The 14,792-nt window shown below is 38.4% G+C and overlaps 1 protein-coding gene across 9 annotated transcripts in view; it reads right to left on the bottom strand.

Moving 5' to 3' along the window:
* Nucleotides 1-14,792, bottom strand: part of RNF38 (ring finger protein 38) — a 130,140-nt gene that overhangs the window by 12,509 nt on the left and 102,839 nt on the right. For all 9 annotated transcript variants that reach the window (XM_047767926.1, XM_047767925.1, XM_047767924.1 and 6 more), the window contains 5 exons: nt 8,823-8,990; nt 6,262-6,432; nt 3,565-3,726; nt 3,151-3,257; nt 1,603-1,687 (listed from right to left, as the gene is read on the bottom strand). In XM_047767926.1, coding sequence (XP_047623882.1) covers nt 1,603-1,687; nt 3,151-3,257; nt 3,565-3,726; nt 6,262-6,432; nt 8,823-8,990 — 693 coding nt within the window. The remainder of the gene's footprint in view (nt 1-1,602; nt 1,688-3,150; nt 3,258-3,564; nt 3,727-6,261; nt 6,433-8,822; nt 8,991-14,792) is intronic.

Raw genomic sequence — 14,792 nt, forward strand, 5'->3', positions numbered from 1 at the left:
AACCAACATAAATAATGTAGAAACAAAACCAGGAAATTATTACAGCCCCTTTTCAAGAAACCTGGGAATAGAATCAAAATGACACTGCAGTGTGATGGTATATGCAAAAAGAAAGTGACATAATAGCATTTTAAGAACTACAAAAGAATACAGCATTTGGCCTGATCAATTCCACATGCATTTAAAAAACAGTAAGTGCTGTAAGATGGTTCTCTCCTCCCTGTTACCAGGTTCAGTTAACCTAAAACAACAACAAACAAACAAAACCTGTTCCAGTATTCATATCATATATATAATGACTGAGTGAGGCTAGGTAAGCAGCAAACAGCTGGTACCAAAACAAAGTCACACAGTCACTCACATTCAATATCATCAAATCCAAATGTGCCTTCCAACCCTTGAAGTGCCCCTCCTATTCCTAATCTCAAATAATACAACAATGCCATCATCATCTCAGTTAAATGATGTCATCTCTCTGCCCCATCATCTTTGATTTTGCCTTCTTCACATGCAGTCCTTCTGTAGCAGAGCTACTGTCATCTCTAAACACTCTCATTTATTCCTCATGCTACTAGTGCAGTTTTTGACTCTTTAAGGTAATAATCTGATGCCTAAGTGCCAAAACATTAAGTGGCTTCTTCCTTCCAAAATATTCAAAATTATGTCCATTTTTTAGCAGGGCAAGAACCGGACAAGTTAAGCTTTTCAATCAAATTTCCATTTTGGGAGTTCCCTTCATGGCTTAGGAGTCAACAAACCCAACTAGGATCCATGAAGATGCAGGTCTGATCCCTGGCCTCGCTGAGTGGGTTAAGGATCTGGCATTGCCGTGACCTGTGGTGTAGGTTGCAGACTTGGCTCAGATTCCTGCATTGCTGTGACTGTAGTGTAGGCCAGCAGCTGTAGCTCTGATTCGGCCCCTAGCCTGGGAACTTCCATATGGCGTGTATGCGGCCCTAAAAAATAAAAATCTCCATTTTCTCCCTCTAACTTTAGCCAGACTGTACACTGTTCCTCAAGAATATCCATCATTTCCCTGCCTTAACCTTAGGCATGAAAAAACTTTCCCACCCTTCAAGAAATGGCTTTAGAGAGTTCCTGTCGTGGCTCAGTGGTTAATGAACCTAAGATCCATGAGGACACAGGTTCAATCCCTGGCCTTGCTCAATGGTTAAGGATTCGGTGCTGCCGTGAGCTGTGGTGTAGGCTGCAGACACGGCTTGGATACCCCGGTGTTGAGGACTTCCATATGACGAGGGTGTGGCCCTAAAAAGATAAAGACAAAAGAAAAAAAAAAAGAACTGGCTCTATCATTTCTGCTGCTGCAAACATCCCACCATAACGCACTGTTTTCTCATTTACATACTCTCACAGAAACAGTACGTAATTCTAATAGAACATCAAAGTCTGTCTTGTTATTGTAACTGTGGTACATGTTGAGCTATCTTTAAGGATGAATACTTTTTTGAAACATACTTATATCTTGAAAGGTACAATGGATTTACCTAATAAATATTTAATTAGATGAGTGAGTTAGTTGGATAGTACAATATTTTTATGCATACAAGATTCCCCAAATTAATTCACAGTTCACTTACTAACCTCGTAATTCTCTACTTCTCCATCTTCTACATCCAATTCAAAGCTGAAAGTTGGGCCCACTGCAGGTGGCACTGGGAGCATTGATCTGCCAATGAAAATAACCAACACAAGCATTGATACAAAAAGAATAGTCAGTGTTGATCAGTCATAACCCTTCAAAGAAACTGACTTGACTAGTAATAAATTATTAAAAACTGACATTAAAAATCCATGAGAACATTAGGGATGAATGGAACAAACTGTTTAAGACTTGTATAATAAAAACTGTAGAAGTACTAAGGTAAATTTTAAGAGATGAATAGAGAAATATACTGTATAAGTAGACTAGAAGACTCAATATTGTTTTTGTTTTCTGTTTTGTCTTTTTGTCTTTTCTAGGGCTGATCCCACGGCATATGGAGTTCCCAGGCTAGGGGTCGAATCGGAGCTGTAGCCACCGGCCTACGCCAGAGCCACAGCAACACGGGATGCGAGCCGAGCCTGCGACCTACACCACAGCTCATGGCAACGCCAGATCCTTAACCCACTGAGCAAGGCCAGGGAACCCGCAACGTCATGGTTCCTAGTCGGATTCGTTAACCACTGAGCCACGACAGGAACTCCCCGGCACACTCTTTTTAAAAGTATAAACTGATTTGATGATTTTCAAATTTACATGGATATGCAAAAAGACTTTAAATAAAAGCATTCGAAAAACAAAGTTGAAAGGTCTATACTATCTGATTTAAAAAAAAAATTTTTTTTTGGTTGTACCCATGGCATGCAGAAGTTCCTGGGCCAGGGATTGAACCCACGCCACTGCAGTGACAATGCCATATCCTTAACCAACTGAGCCACATGGGAACTCCTACACTATTTGAAGACTTATAGTAAAGCTGTAATTATCAAAATAGGTTGATACAAGCACACAGCCCTTTTTTTTTTTTTGGTCATTTTAAGCCTGCACATACCACATATTGAAGTTCCCAGGCTTGGGGGTGAACTGGAGCTGTAGCTGGTGGCCTACACCACAGCCACAGCAACAGAAGGTTTGAGCTTCGTCTGTGACCTACACCACATCTCATGGCAATGCTGGATCCTTAACCCACTGAGCAAGGCCAAGGATCGAACCCGAGTCCTCATGCATACTAGTTGGTTCATTTCTGCTAAGCCACAAGAGGAACTCCAGCAAAGTATTTCTAAAACACAGAAATAACCTTTTTCCCCTCTTCCCTCGAGAGAAGCAGCAGCAAAAAAAAGGCTGGATAACCAAAGAAGGTGGCAAGTGATGCCAGCTGTAATAGAGACAAAAATTTTAAACTTCTTTACCTTTTGATTTGTTTGTTAAACCTATCTTCTGGTTCACAAATTTCTCTCTCCTCCCACTTCTCTCTCATCCTTGCTCTTCTCTCTCACCCTTATATGGCCCCCTACTCCAAGCACTTAACATTAGATATAAACAAATAACTAACACACTGTAAATTACACACTGCAGAGAAATGTTCATAAAGGAAAGAGAATCTCAAGAGCATCAAAATTCAAAACATTAAAATAAGAAAGACAACTTACAACACATAAGGTAGTAAGCTGGGATGATAAGGAGGAGGTGGTATTGGCTGCTGGGATCGATATCTACTACGTCCTGTGAGTCTTCGAGGCATAAATGGAGGATAAGGCTGTAGAGGAAACATGTTAAAACAATTTAAGATCATGCTACGTTCACAACTTTTAACTGTCAAATGAAGTTTCTTCTTTTTAAAAACCTAGAAATGTGTTACTATTCAAGTGGTATTTAATATTTCTTAAATGTTAACAGAGATGCAACAACTAGTTTAAAACTTAGGTATATTTCTAAATACAATTTTCCAAGAGACTGCAAGAATACACTTAAAATTCTAAACACTTAAAGAGTTATATCAAAACAGAATTCAAAACAAGTAAATTATCAAGGCAATAAATTAATTACAATGAATGAAAACTTACTACTCCAAAGGAAACCTCCTGATGCAAAGGATCATGTGTTAAGAACTGCAAAGGAGCTGATGGAGGTAATGTTGGGGGATGGGCTGATGGAGGGTAAGTAAAACCTCCTACAGGAAGATGTTCTCCTAAGAGTTCCACTTCATTTTCTATTCTTTGCAGAGGCTGAGGGGAGAAAAAGGCAAACTAATATACCTCCAGTGTTCAGACAGATTGTGCTTTATTAGTAACAAAACTCAAAACCCTGTTAAGGTATCTTCAGGGTCATGCATTTCTTGATGTTCACATCAATCTAAATTCATACATGTGGATACACAGCCTAAAATGGTAAAATCTTAGTGCTCCCAATGGAAATTAAATAAATCTCTCAAACATGTTATTTAGCATTTCCACTATCCACTAAGGATACATTTCTTGGACTATTTGAACTTTCTCTTAAATCAGAGAAGGAAAGACAAAAAGTCATATAGTAAGCCAATTATGTTAAAGTCAAAACTACTTTTAATTGTTGCACACTGACCCACATATGATTTTCAGACACTAAACCTTTAATAGATGAAATCAAATGTGGTCCATATTATAAATGACAACTAGGGCTAAATAGGATAGAACACAGAAGGCCGTATACTGTGGTAGAAAGCTTATGGGCTGTTGTTTTACACAAACTCTTGATGCCATCACTAATGAGCCATGCGGCTTTTATGTAAATCACATAATCTGATCCTCAGTATTGTCATCTACAGAACTGTTCACAGCTTACTTCAAAAGTGTGTTGTGAACACAGAGAATGTACAAAAAGCATATAGTACTATGCAAAGCACACAGAATATGTTGCCTTTTTGGGGAAGGGAACAGTTTGAGATACAGTTCACTTACTATAAAAATTCCTTCTAAGGGGTACAATTCAATGGATTTTAGTATGTTCACAAGAGTGGTGGAACCTCACCACTATCTAATTTCCCCCAGTCTTTCCCAAGCCCTGGACAACCACTAATCTATCTTCCATGTCTTAAGTTTGCTTATTCTGGGCATTTCAAATATATTTATATCTATCTATCTATCTATCTATCTATCTATCTATCAATCGTCATATAATATGTGGCCCTTATATCTGGCTTCTTTCACTTAGCACAATGTTTTCAAGGTTCATCCAGCTTGTAGTTTGTGTATCAGTACTTCATTCCTTTTTAAAGCTGAAAAATAATCAACTGTATAGAAATGCCATGTTTTGTTTATCCATCCATTAGTTAACAGAAATCTGGACTGTTTCCACTTTGGGGCTATTAGGAGTAATGCTGCAATGAACATCTGTATACACATTTTTGTGCTGATGTTTTCAAATTGATTCTTTTGGGAACACGTATTCTTAAATGTTAGTCTAACTCCTTTCCACAATTAGAGAATAGCGGCACATTATTCAAATACAAGTAACTGCTGACATTTCACTTTGTAGGTCTAAGTATGCTTGAGGGAAATCACAACTGCTGACACTATGCCAACACACGTGAATCTAAGTGCCAATTTAGCTATGTGGTTGGATCTTTGAAAGAATTCCAAATTCATATGTAAATGATGGCTAAATTTAGTTTTAACCTTTAATTCTCAGGTTCTGGAAGCTAAGGAACATCCTGACATGAATCCTATCCTGATGCTAATAAAAGATTTTCTTGTAGAAGTAACTTTAACTTTTCAGATTAGCCAAACGTCTGTCACAGGAAGCTTCTATAGTTTTTGGGAGAGCAGTCAGTTCAGCTCACCTCTCACCTCTGCCTGAAACCAAGTATGGTGCATAAACCCTAAGTAAAGGATGGCCAGGCTCTGCTAGAGTAACCATCTAGCTCCTTTCACAGGTGAGGCTGACCATTTCTGCTCAAGCCATTTCCGCATGTTCTTCCTCCTACTCTCCCTTAATGTCTGACGGTTGAGGTGTTAAACTTGGCCTGTCCAAAAAACAACAGGACCTTTGTTCTGTGCCTTTCCTTTCACTTATACAGTGCTTACCTCCTCCAAACCACCTTACCCCCCCAAATAATAGGCCTTTCAGCTATATTCCAACCCCAGGACAGAGTTAACTATATTAATAGACTATCTCATCTATTTTTCATCAGAACATTAGTGGAAAACCAGCTTTTGGAAAAAAAACAATTGAGGTTCAAAGGATTACTTCACTTGCCTAAATGAATATAAATATTATTCTAACAAGTATAAACAATTTTATAATATTTTCATTTTCCATTTTAGAAACACATGAAAGGAGTTCCTATTGTGGCTCAGTGGGTTAAGAACCAGACTAATATCCATGAGGATGCAGGTTTGACCCCTGGCCTAGGAACTTTGATATATAGCAGGTGCGGCCACAAAAAGAAAAAAAGAAAAGAAACACATGAAAGGAAAAACCAGAACTGAATTTTTCTTCAGATTTACTTCCCAAAGGATTGCAGATACCAAAAAAAATTTAAACTAGGTAACATAAAATTTGACATAAAAAATAACTAGAAAAATTTATGAAGCAAGATAATTCCAGGTAAACTATGTATACATGTATTTTTATGTGTAGGGATTCCTTAATTTTTTTAAGAATCAGAACAAAGCCTAAGTTACAGTTGTTAAGCCGCAACAACTTACATCTATTTTAAATTACCCTGCCTTTTAGGTCTAAACATTCCGTGAACATTAAAGACTATTTTGTGAGGTACTTACCGATCGTGACTGCTGTGTTTGGAAAGGGACAAACTGGCCTGGAGGTGGCAAATGAGGAGGATGATGGGGAGAAAGGTGAGGAGGATGTAAAAGAAATGGATCGCTAGAAATAAGGGGTGGGAATGCAGCATACGGTACTGGCAAGTGCTGAACTGAGCATGCTTGAAGCATCTGTAAGAGAAATCATTATTTTTTGTTAAAAGTATCAGAACATGTAATTAAAAGAAAACTATAGTCAGATTAAAAATGTCACTGCCGGAGTTCTCACTGCGGTGCAGCAGAAAACGAATCCGACTAGTATCCATGAGGATGTGGGTTTGATCCCTCAGTGGGTTGGGGATCAGGCACTGTCATAAGCTGCGATGTAGGTCATAGATGCAGCTTGGTTCCCAAGTTGCTGTGGCTGTGGTATAGGCCGGCAGCTGAAGCTCCAATTGGACCCCTAGCCTGGGAACTTGCATATGCTGCAAGAGCAGCCCTAAAAAGCAAAAAAAAAAAAAAAAAAGAAAAAAAAAATTTCATTGCCATATCCCTCCCAAAATCATACCAAAATGTTTTAACAACTGATATTAACAATGAAATTAGTGTAATTTTGCATCTATTAGTAAAATAATGGCATTTTATAGTTCTTATAAATCTGTCAAAAACACCTTTTACTTTAGTTTTTGTAATAGCTATGAAATGGAAGGAAAGTACTGCATAGAAGAAGAATCTCTTTCTACTTGGTTTAAAATAAAGCAGATATTACTACTTTCTAAGAGACTCTCCTTTGTGGATTCTGTAAATTTTTTTTTTCTTTCTTTTTTTTCTACCACACTTGTGACATAAGCAAGTTCTCAGGCCAGGGACTGAATCTGAGATATAGCTGTAGCAAAGCCAGATCCTTAACCCACCATGCCACAGTAGGAACTCTGAGTATTGTAGATGTTTTTATTTCTAGGATTTTTGTATTTATAAGAGCCCAACTGAGAACTAAATGCTTTATAGTCTCTCAGTATTTTTCTGCTAATTTAGCACACTGGTTCCATAGTTAATTACTGAGAAAGCAGGCTTGGGTAAATTAATCTGTTAAATTGGTGCTAGTATTTGCATGTACTTGTTGATTTTATTCTCAGATTCAGACAGGGTATAGGATTATAATTAGATTTAGCAACGTGCTTTACTTTGACGACATTACTGACCTTAGTTTAAATCCTTTGGTTTTCAGTAACCTCATTTTTTAAATACAGAGGCTGGACTGGAGGTTGGTAAAGAATACAGCATAAGCTTAAGAAGCAAAAAGAAATGGGTGAAAGGAGTTCCTATCATGACACATAAATCCGACTAGGAACCATGAGGCTGCGTGTTCAATCCCTGGCCTCTCAGTAGGTTAAAGATCTGACGTTGCCATGAGCTGTGGTGTAGGTCACAGATGAGGCTCGGATCTGGCGTTGCTGTGGCTGTGGTATAGGCGGCATTAGACCCCTAGCCTGGGAACCTCCATATGCTGCGGAAGCGGCCCTGAAAAGACAAAAGACAAAAAAAAAAAGAAGTGGGTGAAAACCCATGCTTTCTCATGCTAATTGTCTCTATAACATTAAGCAAGTAATTTTCGATTTCATCATTTAGGAAATGGGTATCATTTTCATCACAAGCTTCCTATAGTGAGAAATAAATAAAATCAAGTGCTCAAAGTGCCCGTTAAAACCCACTTAAATGCTGTGACTATTACTGTTGATCTTCAAAATCTCTGAAACTTTACGGCTAAATAGTCCAATATCCTATGTTAAAACCTCAAGGCCAACCTTCCCCCCATCACCCCCTTTTTTAGGGCTGTACTCTGGCATATGGAAGTTCCTAGGCTAGGGGGCGAATTGGAGATATAGCTGTTAGCCTACACCATAGCCACAGCAATGTGGGATCTGAGGCATGTCTGCAACCTACACCACAGCTCATGGAAAGGCTGTGAGGATAGGGATCGAACCCAAGTCCTCATGGATACTAATTGGGTTCAATCCCATTGAGCCATGACAGGAATTCCAAGGCCAACCTTTATTAAGGTGTAATTATAAACAGCGCTGATATGTTAGGGAGCATGCTTTCACCTTCAGGATATTAAAATATTTATGATTTCAACTAATGTAAAAATACATCAAGTTTTAAAGCTAATTTTTTGTCCGTCCTCCCCCGCCGTTTTAAGGGCCACACGTGCAGCATATAGAAGTTTCCAGGCTAGGGGTTGAATCAGAGCTGCAGCTGCCAGCCTACACCATAGCCACGCAGGATGCAAACTGCATCTGCAGCCTACACCACAACTCAGGGCAACGCTGGATCCTTAACTCACTGGGAGAGGCCAGGGACCAAACCTGCAACCTCATGGATACTAGTTGGGTTTGTAACCTACTGAGCCACAATAGGAACTCCCAAAGCTACTTTTATTAAACTGTCACTGTATAGATGCTACTATTGAGATTTCTGTTGCAATAAAATTCTTTTTTACTTGAAAGTGAAAAGCTACAAGTCTCTTAAATTTTGCTAGTGTAACACACTTAGCCACCCAAAAGAAAGATGCACAGACTTACGGGAGGAGGCACACTACAGACAGGGAGGTGCTGGCCACTGAAAACCACAGAGCATCCTGGGACCTGTTGTGTACTGCAAGCAGGGATGTGCTGGCCTGTGCAGAGTGGAATCCCATGTGGTGCCACTGTTGTTACTGTGTAAGAAACAGGAACAGTGCCCTGATGGAGCTATTAGGAAAATAAAACAAAACATTAGAACTTGACCTGTTTGGATAAAACATCAAAATTAAAATCTGAGCATTTATGGATTCCTCTCTTAGCTGCATAAACTTTCACAATGTACTTTTCCAACAGTTTCAAACAAAATATTCTTGTCATTGTATAGAAAACCTGACTGTTTCAAGAGTAGTATATGATGCTTACTGAACTGGGTCTAAACTCTTCACTCACAAAGACTTAAAAAGTCCAGGAGAATAATGAATTAATGTATTAACTCTTCTAGCCTGCTCTATAGAGCAGAAAACTTTTTTTTTTTTTTTTGGTCTTTTTGTCTTTTTTCAGGGCTGCACCCACGGCATATGGAGGTTCCCAGGCTAGGGGTCTAATTGGAGCTGTAGCCAATGGCCTACACCACAGCCACAGCAACACAGGATCTGAGCCGTGTCTGCGACCTACACCACAGCTCCTGGCAACACCGGATCCTTAACTCTCTGAGCAAGGCCAGGGATTGAACCCGAAACCTCATGACTCCTAGTCAGATTCATTAACCACTGAACCACAACGGGAACTCCTAGAGCCAAAAATTTTTCTAAAGAGAAAATTTGGAAAAAACGAAGTATCTTCTAATAACCTGGTCGCATTCAACAGGATAAAACACTTGTTTAACTGAAACTTAACTGAAACTAGAGAAACAACGTAAATATTGTTAAGACGTTAACTGATTTCCTCGTCTCTTAGCCAGTTTTAGTCCCATCCTACATATCCTAAAGCAAGCAATGTTAATAACACATCCTCCCACGTCTTTCTCCATGAGCATATAAACATAGATGAGCATGATTACCCATGAATTATTGTCATGTTGGTTTTTGTTCTTAATAGAAACCAGATCATATTACCCTGCAACTTACTTTTTCTAATATATACCGCAGATACCTCTTCAAAGGAATCAATGGCAATTTATTCTTTTTGACACTAACAACATATTTCAAGTACACTCATCACTTTAACACCATCTTATCATTCACTTACTAATGGACATTCAAGTTGTAGTCACTCTTTTACCAATACAAATACAACTGTAAAAAATATCAACGAACATATATCCTTACATAGTATTTCATTTATTTTATAGGGATTACTGGGTAAAAGGGTGAATCTATTTTAAACGTTAGCGAAAGTCTGGATGGATTAACTCACAATCCCAGCAGTAACAATACTCCCAGCATCTCCACTCGAAGTGGATATATTTGCATTACTAGCATGCCTACCTACAGGAAGAATGTGGGCTGGGGGAGCCAGGTGGTATCATGCACTTTCTTTAAATTTGCATTTCTCTGATTAGAGAGGTTGAACACGTTTAAATATGCTATATGGTTATTTCTTTTCCATAAATAATCTACATCCTTTGCTCACTGCCCATTTTCTTTTGGGCTGTCCATTCATATTAATTTATAGTTTTTTAATTAGAGATATGCGTAATAAAAATATTTTCCCAGTTAGTGTTTTGTCTTTTGATACATACTTTAATGGTAAATTTTATCTTTCAAGGCATGTTTTTTTAAATGTAGCCAAAATGTAGCTTTTGGGTTTCTTTCATTGATGAAGTTATACAAATACAGAGCTAAACTTTGTTGTGCTTTTACGTTTTAATTTATATACTCCAACTAAAATGTTTTTGTTTATATTGTGAAGGTTCTAATTTTTTTCCTGCAATTACACCTGTTCCATTTAAAAACCATCCCCTTTCCTCTAAACTTAAATACTTTTTATTCATTAACTTCCCAAATATACCTGGACCTACTTTGTGCCACAGTTGTAATGTTTCAATTATAATATCTTACTAGAAAAGTTAGCTTCTAGTAAGACAAATTCTTGTTGCCATACCTTTTCATTTTATTTTTGAGTCATTTCCACACATTTATTCTTGCCACACCTGTGGCATATGGAAATTCCCAGGCTAGGGGTGAAATTGAAGCTGCAGCTGCCAGCCTATGCCACAGTCACAGCCACAGCAACGTGGGATCCGAGCCACGTCTGCAACCTACACCACAGCTCGTGGCAACGCCGGATACTTAACCCACTGAGCAAAGCCAGGGATCAAACCCATATCTTCATGGATACTATTTGGGTCCTTTACCACTGAGCCACAAGAGCAACTCCTCACACATTTATTCTCATGTAAATGAACTCAAAATAATTTTATCCATTTTCAAAACCCACTGGTATCCTGATTTGTATTAACTTAATTGCACTAAATGTTATTTCACAAAGGACATTAATTTTATATTAAGGCCTTTCACTGGAATATCATGCCACCAAATATTCAATACCACAGTACTGTAACTTCAAGAAATTAGTTTTCTTCATAAAGATAAATTATTCTTATTAAAGTTTTCCTTAAAATTCTCCACCACAGCCACAGCAACACCAGATCCAAGCCTCATCTGCAACCTACACCACAGTTGCAACAAAGGATACTTAACCCACTAAGCAAAGCCAGGGACCGAACCCGCAACCTCATGGCTCCTAGTCAGATTTGCTTCTGCTGCACCAAGATGGGAACGCCCTATAACTCTTTTGTAACTTTACAGGCTGTGTTATACTGCTGATTTTTTTTTTCTCTTTCCATGTCAAATTGCTTAAGTGCTAGTAATAAAAAGTTACTAAGTTTTATTTATGTATCACGAATCTAACAACCTCACCTAACTTTTAAAATTCTAGTACTTTTGAATATTACAATTTCTTCCCTCTCCTATGTATATACAACAATATCTGTTAAGACTCAATACAATTAGTAACTTTTGTTTTCTTGCATTGCTAATGAAGAACCTTCAAAACTGATGCTCAGGAGTTCCCTATATCTCTGTATGTGAAAGGTGAAGAAAATAAAGGCTCACAGTGTCCATGAGGATGCAAGATCAATCCCTGGCCTCACTCATTGGGTTAAGGATCCAGCATTGCCACAAACTACGTCACAGACCACAGATGTGGCTTGGATCCTGCACTGCTATGGTTGTGGCCAGCAGCTGCAGCTTTCATCTATCCCCTAGCCTAGGAACTTCCATACACCATAGGTGTGGCCGTACAAAGAAAAACAAAAAAACAAAAAAAACTAATGCTCATAAGTGAGGCAGGAAGGAAGAGGGCAGGCACAACCATTGAAAGGATAACACAATTATTAAGAATAAAACCACCAATGTCTTTCAGACAATGGTATGCATTTTCACTTTTTAAATACTGTCTCTTGGATGAGCAGAAATTTTTTATTTTAATAATTCCAGTATATTGCTATTTTATAAAGTGGCCAGTGCTTTATACATCCTGCTTAAGAAATCTCTGCCTAGGAGTTCCTACTGTGGCTCAGCAGAAATGAACCTGACTAGGATGCATGAGGATGCAGGTTCTATCCCTGGCCTCACTCAGTGGGTTACGGATCTGGTGCTGCCAGTGAGCTGTGGTGTAGGTCACGGAAACGGCTCGGATCCTGGGCTGCTGTAGCCATTAGACCCCTAGCCCAGGAACCTCAACATGCCACAAGCTCGACCCTCAAAAACAGAAGAAGAAAAAGAAATCTCTGCCTACCTTATGAAGACATCTCCTTTATTTTCTTCACCTTTCACATACAGATAGAGAACCCAACTTTATTTTTGTGTATAATATGAAGGAGTCAAGGTTCAAATTTATCCTCAGAGATATCCAGTGCTTTCAACACCATTGCTGAAAAAGACCTTCCTTTCCTTCTTGGAATTCCTTTGGCACCTTTGCCAAAATTAAGTGACCAAAATACATGCTTAAGTCTGTTTCTCACAATGAATATAAGTTCTAATGTATCAACAGTTCTCAGTATGGTACTTTTCCTATGTCTTATTTAAGAAAGCCTTCCACTTACGGTCATGAAGCCATTCCTATGTTGCTTAAAAAGCTTATACTGCTATTAACATTTATGTCTCTAATCCACCTGGAATTAACATTATGAATGGTTATGAAATAAAGGATCCAGTTTCATGTTCTCATTTGGATATACAACTGTTCCAGTATCATTTATTAAAATCTGTCTTCTCCCAAATCATCTGCAGTTATATATCACATATAAAGTATTTGCAAATGTGTTAAGTTTATCTTTGGGCTTTATATTCTATTTCACTAGCCTATTCAATCATTCTGGCATAAATGCCTTCATATAGCTTTATAGTAAGTCCTAATAATTGGAAGAACCATTCTGCCCCCTTTTTCTATTTCAAGATTATATACCAATGGTTCTCCTAATTGTAGTGTGCATTAAAATCACCTGGGTTAAAAACAGACTGCTGGGTACCATACCTAGTAAAATCTAGTGTACAGTCTGAAAATCTGCATTTTTTACAAAGGTATAGAAGTGATGCTGCTGATCAGTTGATCCAGGATATACTTTGACAATCACTTGGTCTTAGAGTCCTAGACTATTGTTAGTTGGCCAACTATTTCATAAAGGGCCAGAAAAGTTAAGCATTTTAAGCTTATAAGCTATCCCAGTCCCTGCACAAAGCAACCAGAGATGACAGATAATTAAGCATAGCTTCATTTTTTTTTTTTTTTGGTGTTTTTAGGGCTCTGCCTGTGGCATATGGAGGGTCCCAGGTTAGGGGGCAAATTGGAGCTCTAGCTGCTGGCCTACGCCACAGTAACATCAGATCTGAGCTGTGTCTGAGAACTACACCACAGCTCACCACAATGATTTAGATTAGATTCTTAAGCCACTGAGTGAGGACAGGGATCGAACTTGCGTTCTCATGGATACTAGTCAGATTTGTTTCTGCTGAGCCACGATGGGAACTTTTTTTTTTTTTTTTGGTCTTTTCAGGGCCAGTTGTATTCCAATAAAATTCTACAAAAACAGCTAGTAGTGGTTTGCTTTTCTCTGTTCTGGATAATCCCAGGTCCTTTAAAATGCTGTAGAAATTGCAGAATCAGCTTCTCAAGCTAGATCAAAAACTTACTGGAAAATTTACTTGGGAATACACTATTCTACATATCCTGTATGTCAGTTTTGACCATGGATGGTTTTTACAAATTTGGATCTTTTAAGACAAATCTCTCTTTAGTTTTGTAACCGTCTGGATAGAGGACTTGAAGATTCTTAACTTCCTTCATATTATTTCGATTTTTCAATGGTACTTTATTTGAATATTATGGAGAATTTCATCTATTACATAGCTTCCAAACCCACAAAACCATATATCCAATCTGCTCCCATCAATTTCTCCCTTTTCTATTGGTAAGGCAGACTCCAGAGACCTATCGTTTAATAAATACTTCAGTACTTATTTCTAAAAGACAACACTTAAAATATCCACCACAGGAGCTCCTGCTGTGGTTCAGCGGGTTAAGAACCCGACATGGTGACCCTGAGGATGTGGATTCGATCCCTGGCCTTGCTCAGTGAATTAAGAATCAGGCCATGTTGTAAGCTGTGGCACAGGTCGAGGACGCAGCTTAAATCTGGTATTGCTGTGGCTGTGGCGTAGGCCAAGAGCTACAGCTCCAATTCGATCCCTAGCCTGGGAACTTCAACATGCCTCAAATGCAGCCCTAAAAAGAAAACAACAACAACCAAAAAAACCCCAAAAAAGAACCCCACCACAGCATTATCAACATATCTTAGAAAAGGTTTCCTACAAAAAAATATTAAGTCACAGTCTGTTTCTGTTGGTTTTCATTTAGTCCTTCTATCTTCATGTACTTGGTTAACTATGTTTACTGCTTACTGCCCTCGAAAATTTTTGAGGGAATTCTTTGAAAACTAGAATGAAGATTTCTTCCTCCAAAGAGAAT

This window comes from Phacochoerus africanus, chromosome 2 (assembly GCF_016906955.1).
Source record: "Phacochoerus africanus isolate WHEZ1 chromosome 2, ROS_Pafr_v1, whole genome shotgun sequence".
In the NCBI taxonomy this organism is placed as follows: Eukaryota; Metazoa; Chordata; class Mammalia; order Artiodactyla; family Suidae; genus Phacochoerus; species Phacochoerus africanus.